This window comes from Ailuropoda melanoleuca, chromosome 6 (genome assembly GCF_002007445.2).
Source record: "Ailuropoda melanoleuca isolate Jingjing chromosome 6, ASM200744v2, whole genome shotgun sequence".
Taxonomy (NCBI): domain Eukaryota; kingdom Metazoa; phylum Chordata; class Mammalia; order Carnivora; family Ursidae; genus Ailuropoda; species Ailuropoda melanoleuca.
In genome coordinates, this window is record NC_048223.1 from 89,765,547 (window position 1) to 89,783,068 (window position 17,522).

The following is a 17,522-nucleotide window of genomic DNA, read 5'->3' on the forward strand; positions in this document are numbered from 1 at the left end:
ACCAGCCCAAGTCGGGCTGCATGCCCTCTCGGGCCTGGGCCGGCTCCCGCCAGGAGCCCCGAGGCAGGCAAGAACATGGGGGGCAGAGCTTTCAGCCATCCCACGTCACACCATAGCCTCGCAGCGAAGCTCCGTCAGGACAGCCTCGCGGGCCAGGAAGCGCCCTCGGCAGCAGGGGCTGCCAACAGCGGAGTGACCACCACGCACCAGCAAGCCTGCCAGTCCCAGACGACCCAGGTCCGGGGCTCTCACTCCAAGGAGCCCAAAGCCTTGTTGGAAAGATGGGATTTACAGCAGATAAAGTGGAATGAAGCCGTGCCAGTGGTTTAAAAAAAGAGCCTACAAGGAGAGGCTAGCCGAGGATAAGCAGTCTGCAGTCGGTGGCCCGGGGAAGAAAGAGACCAGGCAGGCAGCGAGGGTAGCCCTCCCAGGAGCCAAGCCCGGACCCTCCTGGGCCTGCAGCTCCTTCCTTCTCCAGTGCTCCATGGGCCTGGAGGGAGGGGGCATGGGCAGAGCTGGGGCTGCGCGAGGGTCACGCAGAGGCATTTGTAAGGGACCAGGAGAGAGAGAAAATTGTATCTGCAAAGAGCAGCGTATTCCAGGCCACGATAGTCCCACAGCATCCTGCAGCGTGACACAGGAAAAGCATCATGTGGGAAAACATTTCAGAAGAGTTCGAATTTAGTGATGACTGTGCAAAAGACATTTTGTTGCTCAGTGGGAGAAAAAGCTGCTCCGCGACGATGCATACTGCCACGTGGTTTGTTTGATATATTCTGATTCAAAAGATGACTCTGGCTGGGGCGCCTGGGTGGCTCAGTCGGTTAAGCATCCGCCTTCGGCTCCAGTCATGATCTTGGGGTCCTGGGTTCAAGTCCTGCATTGAGCTCCCTGCTCAGCAGGGAGTCTGCTTGTCCCTCCCCACCCCTGCCTCCGCTCATGCTCTCTCTCTCTCAAATAAATACATAAAATCTTAAAAAAAAAAAAAAAAAAGATGACCCGGGCAATAAGGAAAGACAAAGTACATCCTCAAGTGTCGTTCTCCCAGTCTTAAGGCCACGGGTGCGTACACGACCCCAGCCCCCCTTCCAAGCAACTCTTGAAGATGAGTGTGTCACCAGACCCTTTAGCCCTCCCCAATGGCTGAACTGGAAAGTCCAGCCCACTAACCCCTGCGTTCCGCTGCTTTGCAGAAGCCGCTCTACCTGATGCGAGCTTGGCCAGCACCTAGCCTCAGTGCATGCAGTGCTGGAGGACCCGGTAACAGAGAGCTGTGTGTGTCCTCCAGGGTGGCCTGTACCACGCAGGGCAGATGCCAACGTGTCATCTGCTGACACCCATAATCTAGATAACGTACCGGTTCACGGCTTCAGCAATGTGGCTGTAAACAACACCCCGGTTACTGTGCCCAGCAAATACTTGCTGGATGCTGGCCCTCCACAGGGAGTCAGGGCATCCCCCAACTGGAGCCCTGAGCGCAATTCGAAAACCAAACAGGAAAATGGAGAAGTCATGAAGTTGCTCTCTATTCCTCCCTGACAACCCTGAAACTGGATCCTAACTTAAACGGCCTATGCCATGGTACAAACGAATGCCTTCCACCGTGCCAGCCTGGGAGCCGTCTCTGATTTGTTCCACCTGCTTCCATCTCGTACCACAGGCAGATTCTATATATTTTAGTGTTGGAATCAAAACGTAAGTTAAATGCACTTGAATCCAAATTCACAAATGTGAAATTTGTGATAATTCCGGAATTATCCAATTATAATTGACTTTCAATAAAATAGGTCCTGCTAAGCCAGTCAATAGTGTTAGTAATAGGACAGAGGTGGAATGATTTGCCTCCTCATTTACCAGACTTTTCTTGTGCTGTGCACTCTGCTCTCTGAGAAGAGCCTGGAGAGCAGGCGGACGTGGACACAGCCACCGTGAGGCACCCAGGTTACCAGGAAAGACAAATATTAAACAACAATCACCCAGTTAACCACTGAAGTACAATGATAACAAGTACTGCAAAGGAGTGGCTGGAACCAGCTAAGAAAGCGTATAACAGGGAGACTTAGAGTAGCCTGAAGAAATGGCCTTATTGAAGGGTCATGTGAACTGGGTTCTGAAGCATAGGTAGGAGTTAAGCAGGTAATAGGGGAAAGGGGAAAGTACAGAATCCCAGGCAGAGGGAACAATGTGTGCAAAGGCTCTGAGGCCCGCTCTGGAAAGCCAACCATGAGAGGGAAGATGGTCCAAGGGGAAGATGGAAAGGAAGGCTCTTTGTTAAGGAGGTTGATTTTCATTCTTCACAAGTGGGAAGCCATTGGGGGATTCTAAGCAAGAGCCTGACATGAACCATTTGAGTCTTACAAGCTGTTCTGAGTGCAGTGCTGAACGAAAAGGAATAGCCCGAGGGAGTTGCCCAGAGCAGTGCAGCACAGATCTGCGCTGGCCTCCAAAAAGTGTGTTTCAGCGGCAATGACAGTGAGCCCGTGAATCCAAGCACAGAGTGATCGTTTCTCTAACTGTTCACAAGCTACACGCCACCACGTCCTTCTACACCCATGTCTCCGCCACGTGCAGCTCGGATTGATTTCATCCTTAGCCCCGAGCTTTCTCTCCGTGGAGCAGCAGGCAGGGGAAGGGGCCCCGCTATCTAGTGACACAAAAGGATCAGTCTGAATTTCTCAGATGGCTTGATACTCAAAGTCAGTGGTTCTTCTCAACAGAATTTCTCCTTCAGTCTCACACCTTCTTTTCTCTGCCTCAGTTTGCCCTCCAGAAAAATTGAGCATAAAGATACCCAATTCAGAGCATTCCCACATTTATTCGGTGTCTGTGTTGACGAGCTGACTCCACAAAGGCAAGTCAGACTTCTTTTTTCGGTCAAGGAATTTTCTTTCCAGTTGAGGAGAAAATGAAGCAACCATCAATTCCCAAGACATACGGATTTTGATATGCGACCTGCGACAATAGAGCATGAGCTATGGAAAAGGGAAACCCAGGGTGGTGTGAGGACAAGGGACAGCCTGGGAGTCAGGGACGAGCCCAAAGGTGGTAGACACAAAGCCCTCTGTGAGCCTCCAAAGAAATGAACTCCACAAACCTGAGTTAGTATGATTATTCAGATTATTAATAAACCACCATGGACTAGATTAATATCCAGGAGCCGTGAGATGAGGAAGGTCTTGGGGAAGCCCCAATGGTCTGCATTTAAAATCTGCATAATGGATTTATTTTAATTAGTTTACAATTCATTCTGAGTACTCTTAAAATTCTCCTGGGCAGCTTTTTGGTTCTTTTAGATGTCAAAATAGAGACTCAAGCTTCCTGCCAACAATAAATCGAACACCGTGCTGCCGCTTGCTGAGTGGATTCAAGTTCTGCCACTCCCGTTCTCTTTACTGCAAAACCTTAGTTATTAATCCGTGTGGGAAAGGCCTTTGGTCAGACTTGACTAGCAAAAACTAATTCACAACTAGGCCAACCATATTAGAAATCCCAAAGGTTTAATATAGGTTCCTTAAGATTTCTTGAACCAGAGATGAATTAATGAATATTGGAAGGGATCGATATTGGTTCTATATTGGTTTTCACCAAAAATGCCCATGTCTGGAATTTTGTTGAGTTCGAGTGTGGATTTTAAAAGAATATATTTGAAAGCCAACTGTATGACTGACATTTAAAAACATCTTTTGCTTCTGATGCGTACTTGACCAGTCGGTCAGTGAGGTCCACTGATATTTTTCTTCTTCTTTCCAGATGGGCAGTGATGATAGCAAATGTAAGCATGAGAAGAAGTTGTAAAACTACAGGCCCTACAACCCAGCGAGGCAGGCACCTGCAGCCCCCACTGCTGTAACAGGTATGGAAGCAATCCAAGGAAACACCTTCCTTTGTCAGCTACTGTGCTGAAGGGCTCCACTGGGCATTGGGAGACTGGGGATGGGACCTGGTGTGTGGAGCCAACTCTGTGACTGTCCCATCCGATCCCAGGAAAATCAAATCAGAATCAAAGAAGCTGGGGCGCCTGGGTGGCTCAGTCCTTAAGCGTCTGCCTTCGGCTCAGGGCGTGATCCCAGGGTCCTGGGGTCGAGCCCAGCATTGGGCTCCCTGCTCCACTAGGAGCCTGCTTCTTCCTCTCCCACTCCCCCTGCTTGTGTTCTCTCTCTCACTGGCTGTCTCTCTCTCTCTGTCATAAATAAATAAAATATTAAAAAAAAAAAAGAATTGAAGAAACTATCTAAATAAAAGTCTCTTTTCTGGGGCGCCTGGGTGGCGCAGTCGTTAAGCGTCTGCCTTCGGCTCAGGGCGTGATCCCAGCATTATGGGATCGAGTCCCACATCAGGCTCCTCCGCTGGGAGCCTGCTTCTTCCTCTCCCACTCCCCCTGCTTGTGTTCCCTCTCTCGCTGGCTGTCTCTATCTCTGTCGAATAAATAAATAAAATCTTAAAAAAAAAAAAAAGTCTCTTTCCTGAGGCAGAAGAAATGTGGTTACAGGAGTTCCCTCTTATCTGTGGTTTTTCTTTTTGCAGTTTCATTTAGCAACGGTCAACCACAGTCCCGAAGCACATGATCCTCCCTCTGACGTGTGGTCAGAAGTCAACAGTAGCCTAACCCTACGTCACAGTGCCCACGTCACCTATCCTACGTCACCTCATCACGTAGACATTTTATCATCTCACGTCATCACAAGAAGGGTGAGTACAGTACAGTAAGATTTTGAGAGAGAGAGACCACATTCACGTAACTTTTATTATAATGTACTGTGATAGTTGTTCTATTTACTGTTGGGTATTGGTAATCTCTTACTGTATCTAATTTGTAAATTAAACTGTATCATGGGTAAAGCATAGTATATATAGGATTCAATACTACCATCCATGGTTTCAGCCATCCACTAGGGGTCTTGGAACATATCCCCCATGCATAAGGGGGGACTACTCTATTTTCTGAATACTCCAATATCAGTGAACATCTTGTATTACTGTTGGGAATTATGACACAAACCTCAGGACCGTTAGAACTTTTTGGCCATGCACAAAAGAGACAGAAACTGGACAATGCAACTGAAATAGGTAAGTATTAAAAGGAAATTGGAGCCCTTGCAGACTCAAAGTGAAGGCTGAAGTTCCAGGGTGGGAAAGGGTGAGCAGACAACCTGCCACTGGAAAGAACAAACCAGCGTCACTCCAGAAGAAACAGTACAAAGGGCCTGGCCTGGGTCTCACATCTGCACTTGGCCAGGGAGGTTTCGGCAGGCACCTTGACTTTCAGTCCCACCAAGACTAAATACAGAGGGAGAAGATATTGCCCCGAAGTTATCAAGTGTTCAAAGCTGAGTGTTCAAAAAAATTACAAGTATCTGCTAATAGTGGGAGGGTCGTTTACTTAACTCTAAGATTCTAAATTTAAATCTCCAACTATTCTATTTTCATCTAAATGTGGAAGTATAGAAACCCCAGTATTACCATTACCAAGTACAACCATTGCCTAGATCAAGACCCCAACATTCAGGACACCAGAAGCCTCCCTGACTGTATCAGCAGGACCTCAAGATACAGAAAACTTGACTCACCGTGGCTGAAGTCACGAAGGTCCCCAACCCCACCCCAATAACACAAATTCCAGGACAGGTAATTCAGGCTCAGACTCACAGCTCAGCAATGTCATCAAGGACCCAGGGCTGTTCCGCCCACCAGGCCATCCTCAGCAAACTGGCTTCTAATTGTCATTGCTTGTTCCTTAAGATTGCAAAGTGAATGCCTTTTTGTTACGAGTTGAGTGTCATCCCCCAAATTTTCGTGTGTTGAAGTCCTAACCCCCGGGGACCTCAGAATGTGATTTTATTTGGAAATAGGGTCGTTGCAGATGTAATCAGTTAAGATGAGATCATTAGGGTGGGCTCTAATCCAATAGGACTGGTGGTCTTATAAAAAGGGGAAATTTGGACACAGAGGCACCGATGCAGGAGAGACAATATGAAGACACAGGAGAAGGTGACCATCTACCAGCCAAGGAGAATGGCCTGGAGCAGACCCTTCCCTCACAGCCCAAAGAAGGAACTAACCCCTCTGACACCCGATTTGGGACTTCCAGCCTCCAGAACGTGAGATACTAAATTTCTGTTGTGTAAGCCAGCACTGTGTGGTGCTCCGTTAGCCCCTAGCAAACAAACACACTCGGTCTCAGGCTTTGTGTCCGCATTCGAAGCAGGAAGAAACAGCACCACGGAAGCGGAGACAACAGGGGTTGTTCCTGTGATGAGAACTGCCGAAACGTCCCCTGACATCCGAATGCTTCCATCACTGTGACCGAAACCGCGCTACACGGAAGGAGAAGCCGGTGGGGAAGAGAGTGAGGCTGGCCAGCCAGCAGGCTCTGAGAGATGAGGCAGAGGCCCTCGGCCTTCTGTGCTCTCTGGGGAGATGCAGCCCTGTTGTGCAAGGCAGGGCCGAGGAGCATGTAAGTAAGGCTTTCGCAGAGCCGGCTCATCCAGTTCGCTGGAGCTCGGGGCCCCTCCTTTCCCCAACACAAGCAGCTCAGTCCTCCCATTCATAAAACCACGCCGGCCTGCCAATGAGTCAGCACTGGAAACTCACCGTCGGGCTGCGGTCAAGACACAGGAAACAAAAAACCCCAAAAAAGCCTGGCCTCCGGGACCCAAACACGATGCCGTTAGCCCAACAGCAGCCGACCGGGGCCAGACACCTCCTGCACTATCCCCCATGCGGGGCCGGGATAGGACATGGGGCGCCTGATGTGCAAGCCCTGCCTCCCTGATGGGAGCACCTTCAACTTCCAGCCCCCAGAGCCCTGGCAGTGCTATCGCTCTGGCCAGCCAGGCAAGGGGGAAGAACGCAGCCTTGCCGGCTTCTGTTGCTGCTGTGAACAGAGCCACCAGGTGACAACGTCCTCTGTCAGCTGAGGACTCAGAGCATCCTGCCAGATGTTCACCATCCCAAATGCCCACCACTCGGGCCCACTCTAGGGTCTATAGTTGCTATTTTATCTAACTTTTCATGTACTCGTTGACCTATCCTCTGTCTGGGCCAGGCCTGTTCCAGGCAGTGGAAGTATGTAACCCAGCAGTAGTGGTCAGGGTCCCAGTGGACGCAGCATCCTCAGACAGGACAGAAGGAAATGCAATGTACCTCCTCACGCCCGTTAGGATGGCTACTTTTTTTTTCATAATAATATTTTTATTATATTATGTTAGTCACCATACAGTACATCTCTGGTTTTTGATGTAAAGTTCGATGATTCATGAGTTGCATATAACACCCAGTGCACCATGCAATACGTGCCCTCCTTACTACTTTAAAAAAAATTCTTTTTAAACATAAAATAACAAGTGCCGGCAAGGATGTGGAGAGACGAACCCCATGCACTGATGGTGGGAATGTAAAATGATACAACCACTGTGAAAAACAGTATGGCGTTTCCCCAAAAATTTTAACACGGAATTATCATGGGATCCAGCAATTCTCCCTCTAGGTATGTGCCCAAAAGAATTGGGGACACAGAATCTTGAACGCATATCTGTACACCCATGTTCATAGCAGCATTATTCACAATAGCCAAAAGCAGAAGCCACTTAAATGTTCACTGACAGACAAATGGAGAAACAAAATGCAGAATAAACATACGATGGAATATTAGTCAGCATTAAAAAGGAAGGAAATTGGATGGAAGTGGATGATCCTTGAGGACATGCTGAGTGAACCAGCCAGTCACAACAAGACAAATACTGGGTGATTCCACTGGTATGAGGGACCTAGAATAGCCCAGTTCATAGAGACAGAAAGCAGGCAGTGGCTGCCTGGAGCTGGGGTCGGCAGGGTGGAGGGTGAGTGGAGTGGAGTTGATATCTAACGGGTACAAGGTTTCAGTTTGGGAAGCTCTAAGAGTTCTGAAGAGAGATGGTGGTGATGGCGGCACCAATGTGAACGTACTTAACACTTCTGCGTTGTGCACTTATATGGTTAAGTTGGTAAATTTTATTTCATGTCAATTTCACTACAATTATAAAAAAGAAGAAGAAAATCGAATGAAGGGACCATAACAGAGGTACAAGCATTAGGGAGACCCCAGCAAGTAGAGCCACTCAGGAAGAGTGGGAGCCACCACAGCCCCAGGGGGCAAGGGGAGCAGTAAAAGTCCGAGCCCAGGGGAGGGGCCATAGGTAGAGAGGACTGCAGCATTGCCGAGACCCCACACCACAGCCAGGAGCAGGATGGGGGAGAAATGCCAGGGATTCTGGCTCCCTCCATGCTCCGCCTAGCATCTCCCACTGGTCACACTCAAGGGCAATTCAGAGAGTTAAGGAGCCCAGGTGCTACAGGCTCTTGGGGACTGTGCCTTCTTGGGTGGCTCTGGGACAAGCTCAAGCAGCAGACAGGCAGCCTAGTGGCCCCTGAGCTCCTGGCTCTTTCGGTCTCATGATGGGATAGGCAACAAAGAAGTCAACCTAATTGTAGGGTGTGCTCAATACCACAAAGAAAATAAACCAGGGACTGTGAGAGAAAGTGGGGGGGCACCCCTGAAATGTCAGGGGAGATCTCTCTGCAAAAACGGCACATCTGGACCGTAGGCACGGTGTCAGGCAGGGTTCTCCAGGGGAGCAGAACCGATAGGGTGTGTAGATATAGAAAGAGATGTATCTTAAGGAACTGGCTTGTGGAGTTATGGAGGCTGGCGGGTCCGACATCTGCAGAACATACTGGACGCCCGGGGGGGAGCTGGTGTTGCAGCTCCCATCCAGGTACCTGGGGCAGAATTCTCCCTTCCCCCAGGGAGCTCAGGCTCTGAGATGCAGCCCACCCACATTGTGGAGGATGGGTAATCTTTTTTACTCAAAGCCCATTGATTTAAATGTTAATTACATCTAAAAAATACTTTCATAGCCACATCTAGACATGTTTGACCAAAAACTGGCCACTAGGGCCCAGCCAGGTTGACACATGAAATTAACCATCATGGGCACGATTACCCATCTGGACCAGTCTCCTATGGAGCCACTAAGTTGGATATCCTGTTCATACCCTGCACGTCTTTCTTTTGCAGAGAAAACAACAAAAAAAATCCCACTTTGCAACTGCATCTGGTCCACAGGAAGCTCTAGTTTGGCAGGAAGAGGGCTGCTCTTCCAGAATCGTCCCACAGAGGCCCCCACTGGTGGACCAGGGGCAGCCCTCCCAGCCGGCGGATGATGCAGGGGGGCAGGAAGTGCACAGACGGCTTCAGCGACTCCTCGAGCATCGGCAGCATGCCAGACGATGCCGACAGGGAGGTGAGCAGCCTCACGGACCGGGCGTTCCGTAGCTTGTGCATCTCAGAGGACACATCCTTCAATGACTCTGACCTGACCCTGTCCCCAGATATCACCCGCCAGGGGTTTGCGAATTTTCACCAGGGAACGGTGAGCCACACCCACAGGAAAAGTGGCATTTGGAGCCAGTTACCGTCACAAGGCACCGAGCATGCAGGCTGGGCGGCCACGTTCCAGCAGCTGCCCAAGTATGTTCAAGGGGAAGAAAAGTATCCCAAGAGCAGCCCCCCATTGACCCCAGCCCAGAGGAGGCTGGAGGTGCCCATTTATGGCCTAAGGAGCAGCAGCAAGCCTGCTTCGAAAGTGTCATCACTAATTAAATCTTTTGACAGGACTGAAAGCCAACGTGGTGACAGCAGGCCTCCTACCAGTAAGCCCCCGGCTCTCAAGAATCCCCCCAAATTTGCTCCTCTTCCAGAAAGTGGTGTCAACTTCTGCTTTGATTCTGCCTTTCTGACTGTCAGGAGGGTGCCCGCAGAAGTCTCTGGTGCCCATCAGAATAGCCACCAGCCTGGCAGGAAGCCCAGAGGGCAGGAGTCCCCAAAAAATCCCGAAATGGCCAGTCATGGCTCCAGCAGCTTCCTCCCAACACCCAAAGACGTGGCCAACTCGTATGAGTCCAAGTTCCCCTCCCCACCCCACAACCAAGCCAAGGGGGAGCCTGGAAGAGGTAACGAGTGGCCCCGCAAAGGGACCTTTCTTCATAGTGAAAACAGTGCCTTTGAGTCGTGGAACGCCCACCAGCCGAGGCTGACCGAGAGAAAGGAGGCCACTGACACTGTCCCAGAAAGCAAAGCTCCCAAGCTTTACGAGGATGCGCCCTTGTTAAGAGAGCCCCCAGCCCCTGAGCACAGAGTCTCCCCCTGCCAAGCCCGGGCCACCTGCAGCCAGGAGGAGAACAGGCTGGCAGCAGGGGCTCTCACCGCATCTGGACCCTGGGGAGCTAGGGATCCTGGAGCCCAAGCGTTCACTGTGGAGGGAAAAGCTTCTGGCTCACAGCCTGACCCTCAGGTGAAGACTACCCAGGCCCCATGGCGGAAACCAAAGCCTGGCAAAGGAAGGAAAGAAAGTCTACCAGATGCTTCGGAAGAGAAGAAGCAGGCCACCAGAAGAGGTCCAGCCTTGTATACAAAGCACAATCCCCAGGGACAATTTCCAGAAAATGAGGCTCTTGACCTGCCCATGGATCCCAACGAGCATTACAGTCCTCCTTTTAACATCAGTAAGCTTCTGACCCCCGTCATACCCACCAAGCATGTCATGGATCCATCCGACAGTCAGCCGGTGGAGATAACCCCATCACCCCCAGGACAGCTAAATGGGTACCAAGAGAAGGAGCCCACTGAAGGTCAGTCTCAGGACAGCTACAAATCCAAAGCCCCCAGCCTGCTGTTCAACCTTAAGGATGTGCGGAAGCGTGTGAAGAGCACGTACAGCCCCTCACCTCTCTTGAGAGGCCTTGAGGAGAAAACCAGAAGCAAGCAAGAATCTGTGAGCAATGGCGCCGTCCTTCCCAATGGGCTGGAGGAGAGCCCTCCCAACGAGCTTTCTAAGGAAAGACCAGCTGAAGGCCCTTCTGGGTCACACGTCAGTAGCCAGGACCCTAAACCTGACCCTGGTGCAGACAATGCAGACAACTGTCTAACTCTTAGCTCACCTCCAGCTACCACCCAAGCCCCCTTCTGCATCAATGGGGAGGGAGCTGACAGAAACAGCTACGAGAAGGATGATGGAGACCCGGAGATGGGCACCACCAGGTCGGGCAAGGGTCCAGACGCCGGGGAACACTGCCTCAGGAAGCACCTGTCCCTGACACTTTGCAGCAGAGAGCCTGAGGCAGAGAAGGCTGCAGAGAAACCAAAGACCTCCAGCCTCGAGAAGGGGTTCTTGAGATCCGTGTCTCAAGACACAGAACCTGAGAGAGAAGCAGGACTTCAGAATCCAAGCTTCAACCAGAAATTCTCACCAGGGCCCCTCTCTCCCGAGGAAGAAGACGTGTTTTACAGTGACAGCCAATCTGATTTCATGCCAGCCTTCAAAAGTAAGGCCAAATTCAGCACCAGCTCTTCAGATCAGTCCTTTGCCTCATTTGAGGATCAGCAGAAAATGTGGTTTACCGAGAGCCAGCAGGAAGACAGGAGGAAAGATGGAAGTGCAGGAGACAGTCAGAAGGACAAGAAGGAGAAAGTGGCGGGGAAAGAAGAGCTAGAGCACTGTGCCCTGAGTAATGGGCCCACGTGCGTGCAGGAGCGCAGCAAGGAGGAATCGTTGCAAGGAGAAGGGGAAGGTTTGTCTGGATGTAGACCCAGGAAGGCATCGAGAGAGGAAGCTAACTTCAGAGGCACTTGGATGGGGGGAAGTAAGGATACAACCAAAGACCTTACCCCCTCACCGTCTTCCACTTCAAACAAGCACATACTGTTTGCAATTAAAGACAACACCCTCAGGGCCACCCCCGTGATAAAACCCATCATGCTGCCCCTCCTGAGGACCATGTCATCGGAGGACCCTCTAAGTGGCAGCCACAGAGAGGACAACTTGCCAAAGCTAGGCTGGGGAGAAGAGGCTGGTCTTGGTGGCCCCGAGAGCCAGGAAATGGCCAACACCCCGACCCCTGCCAGCACGCAGGACACACACTGGAAGCACACAGCCTGGGAGGGCACGGAGGACCACAGGCAGGTGCCCGGCATGGCCCGGATGGAGACTTCCCAGCCAGTCCCAACAAGACACGCCCCATCTCCTCCACTCATGAGAGAGAGCGAAGGGCCGAAGCCACACCCACAGGCTGCACTTCACGTTGGGGCAAATGAAGGCAAGAACAGTTCCACGGACCAGGGGAAGCTGGCTGCTCCAAGGTGCATCCCCACCATCACTTTGCCCCAAGGCGACCCAGAAGACCAGCCATCCCCACGGCAGCTGGGAACGTGTTGGGAGGAGCACACACGAGATTTCAAAAGTCACTTACTGTCTACACCCAGAGCAGGGCCCCCAGGGAGAAGACTGGTCCCTGGCGAGATGGCTATTTCCCCCAATGCCAGCTCCCTGGACGAGAGCAGCGCGTGCTCCCCTGCGACCAGCAGCATTTGGGATGATGCTTCCCAGGCCCCCCCGGAGCCGGGCCTGCTGCTAGGGGAGCCTCCTCACCCCAGCCCCTGGGCCAGCCGCTACCCGGCCAGGGTCGCCCGTAGGGAGGACCTGACACACGCCCTCACATGGGAGGCTGGCTCAGACCCCCAACTTGAGCCATCCGCAGAAGACCTCAGGACACTTTCTCCAAGAGGGTCGGTGCTGGACATGGCCACCAGCTCAGCAGACCTCCCAGAGAAGACAGAGGCTTCTGCTCAGCTGGAGAGGGCGGCCGGCAAGCCCCCGGCGGTCCCACCCAAAACAGAGAAGGCCCTACGGCGGGCGAAAAAGCTGGCAAGCAAGAGAAGAAAGACCGACCAACTCCAAGAAAGGCATAATGAACCCGCAGAAGAAAAGCCCGTCCTGGAGGACTGGGAGCGTAGGCCACCATCCCCTGGAGAGAGGCCCCGACCCAGGTTCCCCGAGGTCCGTTCCCTGCCCCCTCCCGTCCACCGCCACTCAGTGTCTGCCTTCTCCGAGCCACTCAGGAGGCAGCCCGGGGGATCCCAGTCCCTTATGCCTCCGGCCCCTTACCCTGCCACCCAGAAGGTCCTCCAAGACCCCCAATCTGGAGAGTACTTCGTCTTCGATCTACCACTCCAGGTGAAAATCAAGACCTTCTACGACCCAGAGACGGGCAAATATGTCAAGGTCCCCATCCCATCCTCTGAGGGGGGTTCCCCCGACCCGCCCCCACCAAACACACCTGATTCTCCCTACATGCTGTACCCCCACTTCCGGCCCCTGCCCTTGATACCGCTGCGATGCTCCTCTCAGCTCCCCGCCCCCACCTTCTTCAGGCAGGCCCCGCACACCCCTGAGGTGGCTGGCCCTGGCTCCCAGAGGGCCCCTGAGGCCGGCAGACAGGCGCCATCTCCCCGGTGCCCAGGGGAGGAGGGGGGAGACGCTCCACGCCTGGGCATCATCTCCACCAACGACCTAGAGGACTTTGCCACAGAAGGCATTTCTTGAGAATTACAGCAGACAACCCCCCTCAAATAAACCAAGAAGAACTTACTTCCCCTTTCCCCAGAACAATCAATCACTTACACACACACACACACACACACACACACACAGACATCAACACATACTTAGCCATGTGGGATCCCTAAAGTATCAAAGGAAGTGGGGATTCTGAGAAAACCCCACCTGAAGGGCTTCCTGGGGCTTTCCTGCTTGGGAGGGTGCTGTTTGCATGATCAGGTCCCTCTCAAGCCCCTTCCCGGATCCTGGATCTTCTCCCCTTCCCCCTTCCTTCTCCCCTCCCTCCTGTCCTCACCCTGTCCTCCTCTGGCCATGCCAGTGAGGGGAGTCTAGCCTGATTCCTAATGGCCACTCTGCTCGGGCACCCCACCTACTTCTTCTCAAGGGCCGGCTCACGCAGTGAGCAAACTCCCAAGCCCCCAGAAACGCTGCACTGCATTGAGCCCAGCCCTGCCCGGTGAGGAGACCACCCGGCCCAGCCCCTCCATGTCCAGCATGGCACAGAGAAGCATCTCTACCCTCACTCCCACGCAACAACCTTTTCCAGCTCACTGCGGGCAGAAATGGCTAAGGACTGCCCCAAAGGCAACCCTGCAGAAATGTTTATTTGGATAGAATGGGTTTTCTTTACTGAGGAAGCTCTCCTCTGAGGGCTATTTTCTGATAAAGAAAAGGCTACCTTTCTAAAAGTGAAACAAGCCTGCAGATGTGGTTCTGTCCTGGACTGGTCTTCCATCTGTGGGCAGTGGCAGGTCTGGACTGGTGAGTAAGTGCCTTGTGCTGTCCAGGCCTTCCATCGCTGCCGGCCACACAGGGCCATCACTCTGAACAGGGCAGTCTCGGCCCCTGCTGCCGTCCTGGTGCTCCTTCTGGAGCCCTCAGCACTGTCCCTACCTTGGCGGGCCCGGGCTCTCCCTTTGTGTCAGAGGACAAAGAGGAGGGAGAGCCAAGCTCACCATCACGGCTGGCCCAGGGAACTGAATCAGGCCCCAGGTGTCCCAATTTCGTAACGGTTAGCCTATGCCCTGTGCTCGAAAGGAAATTGTATTTTCCCAACTTCCAGGCCTTTGGGGATATGGAGGAAAGTATCTGATTCAGGTCAAGGGAGCAAAAGGCAATAAGCATCTCTGCACGTCTGAGAACAGAGGAGTCTGCAAGCGCATGCCCACTGTGGGCAACTGTGCGAGGAAGGAAAGCAGGCTGGTTTCATGGGCTTCCACCCAGGGCATCCGCTGAAGCAACGTCATTCTTGTGCTATGGGAAAGGCAGGGCCAAACACGTCTCCCTCCTTGCTTAGAAAGGGCAGCTGTCGATGCAGCTGTTGGGACTGTGCTGCCCACGTCCGTCCCCAGGGACCCCACAAACTGCATCATCCTTGTTCCTTTGGCAAAGATGCTGTTTCCAGGCTGGAAAGATGGGAAGGCCCAGAACTCACCAAGTCCCAGACTCGCACCAATACAAGGGCTCTAACTTATTCTTGGTCATGATTTGGGTTCAGGATTTTCTACCTGTTTGTTTTCCCAACAAGTACAGCCACACCTTAATTTCACTGTGAAAATACTTCACAAATCCCCTGGCTCAATGCCATGGTGAGACAACCAGACGATGAGCCAGGAACGTAGACCGGCTGCCGTCCGAGGAGTCTGGTTCCCACAAGGCACGCATTGGGGTGCCAGTGAGAAGGACGATCTGTGATCTTGGCTCTGCCTCTGTGGCTAAGCATCCTCTCACCTTACTTTCATCTTACTCAGATAGGAAAGGTGATAGCTCATTTAAAATTCTCAGGGCCCAGGAAAAGAACTGCCTAACAAAAATAGAAACCCTGGGTTAAAAAAACCAACAACAACCATAGTAATAATAACGATGTCGCCACAAGGAATAATATACTTTCCTTAGGGGAGCTTGTATGTGGGGAAGCAGTCATCTTCTGTCTTAGAAACAATATAAGCAGAGCTATTGATCGAGCTAAAAGCATCAAGGTAGATATTTGGAGATCAAGGTCACCTTCCTTGTAAATGCACAACAGGAACAGGGCATCTGGCAGCATGCAACATCCACTCGGAGAGCAGGGACTCCCGGGACACCTGGTTCCCCAGCAGGTCAGCCTTCCTGACCAAGGAAGGCCTCCATCACTTACAGCAAGGTGCCTATGTTCCTAGGAGGCAGGTAATGCTTCCGGGGGACAAAATCAATGAAGACCAGCTCATTTGCAAATAACGTGCACCTCTTTCCTTCCTCCCTTCCTCTCTCTTTCCCTCTCTTCCTCTCTTTCTCTCCTTTTCCCTATCTCTCTTTCTATTTTCCTCTCTCTTATTACAAACATTTTCAGAGTTCCCATTCTGTGCCAGGCACTTTACTGGGCACTAAAGATAAACCATGATAATTAGATCTGGTCTCCACACCCAAAGAATTAAAATCTAACTGAGAAGAAAAACAATTATAGTCCCGTGTGGTAAGTAATTTAACAGAGTGGTCTGAGGAGCACCTGACTCAGCCCGGGAAGAAAAGGGGCTTCCTAAAGAAGACGGCACCTAAGCTGAGTCAGGAAACACCAAGTAGTACATCAGCTTAGGAAGAAACCAGAATTTCCCCAACTTTAATCTATCTATCAAACAAAGATGACGTTTGTAAAATACTAATAGATTGTCAAAGTATAACGGCTTAGCTAATTGTTAATTAGCATTTTTACTCAGCACAGGAATGAAATTGGTGTAGCCTCACAGGATAGACCTTTGTTGATATGTCCCTTCAGCTTCTGAATTAATATTTCTCTCCTTTGAGTTACCCAAAAACAAACCCTATTATTTCTACCATTGTGTGTAATAGGACAGTGGTGAGAACTGTGAAAACATATTATTTGTGGAAATTGTGGGTCGAAGCTATGCCTGCATCTTCGACTTAGTGCACTGGCCCTTCTGTGAGTTATGGCCCCTCTGAGTGTTTCCTGGGAAGGTACATAAATGTATCTCAAGGGAACAATCAAAGGTCCTGGGGCTATTCAGTGGAAAGTGACCAAGAGCTCACACTGTCAGTCACATGCTATGTACCAGCCCTGGAGCCGGGAGCTTTGAGACTGGCCTCCACCCTCACAACAAACCTCTGAGAGGTACCCTTTTTCACAAAGGCACTGAGACGTTGAGTAAATTCCCATAGTCGCATAGTCACTGAGTGAACGGGCCATGCCAGGACCTCGGGCCACTCTCACTCTCTCTAGGTGACACTCTTAACACCCCACTCACACTTCTCTAAGTGTAATCCATGGAACAGCAGCCTCCACATCACCAGGGACCTTGTTAGAAATACCAGACTCTCAGTCTGCATTTTCACCAGAGCTCCCACTGATTCATTTGCACAGGAAACTTTGAGAAGTGCTGGGAGCCTCTGTTTGGTCTGGAAGGGAAAAGATTCCAGGAGACATACCCATGTCTTCATGTCTACAGCTTTGCCACGGGCATGGGAAGAGAGCCTTACACGTCAGGGTGGGAGAGTGGCAGGGAGGCCGATTCATTCCCATTACAAGAAGGGCGTGCCAATAACTACACAGCTGTGTCCACCTGGTTAGAGCAGCCTGGGGAGCACTAAGCTCCCCATCACCGGAAATGTGCCATAGAAGCTAGTGACCCCTTTTCTAAGACAAGGATGGATTCAATGTTCAACGTGTCCTAACTACATCACTGAGACCCGGGCGCAGAGCTCCCACCGGTGGAGCCACTTCAGGGGAGGGATATGAGGAGGGAGGACCATCAGGGTTTGCCCATGGGCAGGGAGAACACAGAGGCACTCCTTCTCCAGGTGGAAAGCTGTGGACGGGCATAGACACAGCCAGGATCTAGAACTGTCCCACACAGCCACCAGCCCTGCCAGAGCCAGGCCCAGGCATTCCCTGAAGCTCTGAAAGGAGGTCATGGACTGATCTTCCCAGAAGAGAGGAACGAGCGCTCCCTTCCAAGGCGGTGGAGCCAGTGCTCCCAGCACACAAGGAGATCGTGTGGGATTAAGGAACCACGCACATCATCATCCCCAAGCAAAGCCAGTCTTGGCTGTGTTCATCATTCAGCCAAACGCAGTTTTGTTTCTAAGTCTTCTCAC

At 51.7% G+C, this 17,522-nt stretch overlaps 1 protein-coding gene across 4 annotated transcripts in view; it reads left to right on the forward strand.

Moving 5' to 3' along the window:
• C6H10orf71 (chromosome 6 C10orf71 homolog) overlaps positions 1-14,894 on the forward strand; it is a 30,891-nt gene extending 15,997 nt beyond the window's left edge. For all 4 annotated transcript variants that reach the window (XM_019807869.2, XM_019807872.2, XM_019807871.2 and 1 more), the window contains 3 exons: positions 3,751-3,853; positions 4,525-4,689; positions 9,056-14,894. In XM_019807869.2, coding sequence (XP_019663428.1) covers positions 9,198-13,418 — 4,221 coding nt within the window. In that variant the 5' untranslated portion in view covers positions 3,751-3,853; positions 4,525-4,689; positions 9,056-9,197 and the 3' untranslated portion in view covers positions 13,419-14,894. The remainder of the gene's footprint in view (positions 1-3,750; positions 3,854-4,524; positions 4,690-9,055) is intronic.
• Positions 14,895-17,522: the final 2,628 nt, after the last annotated feature.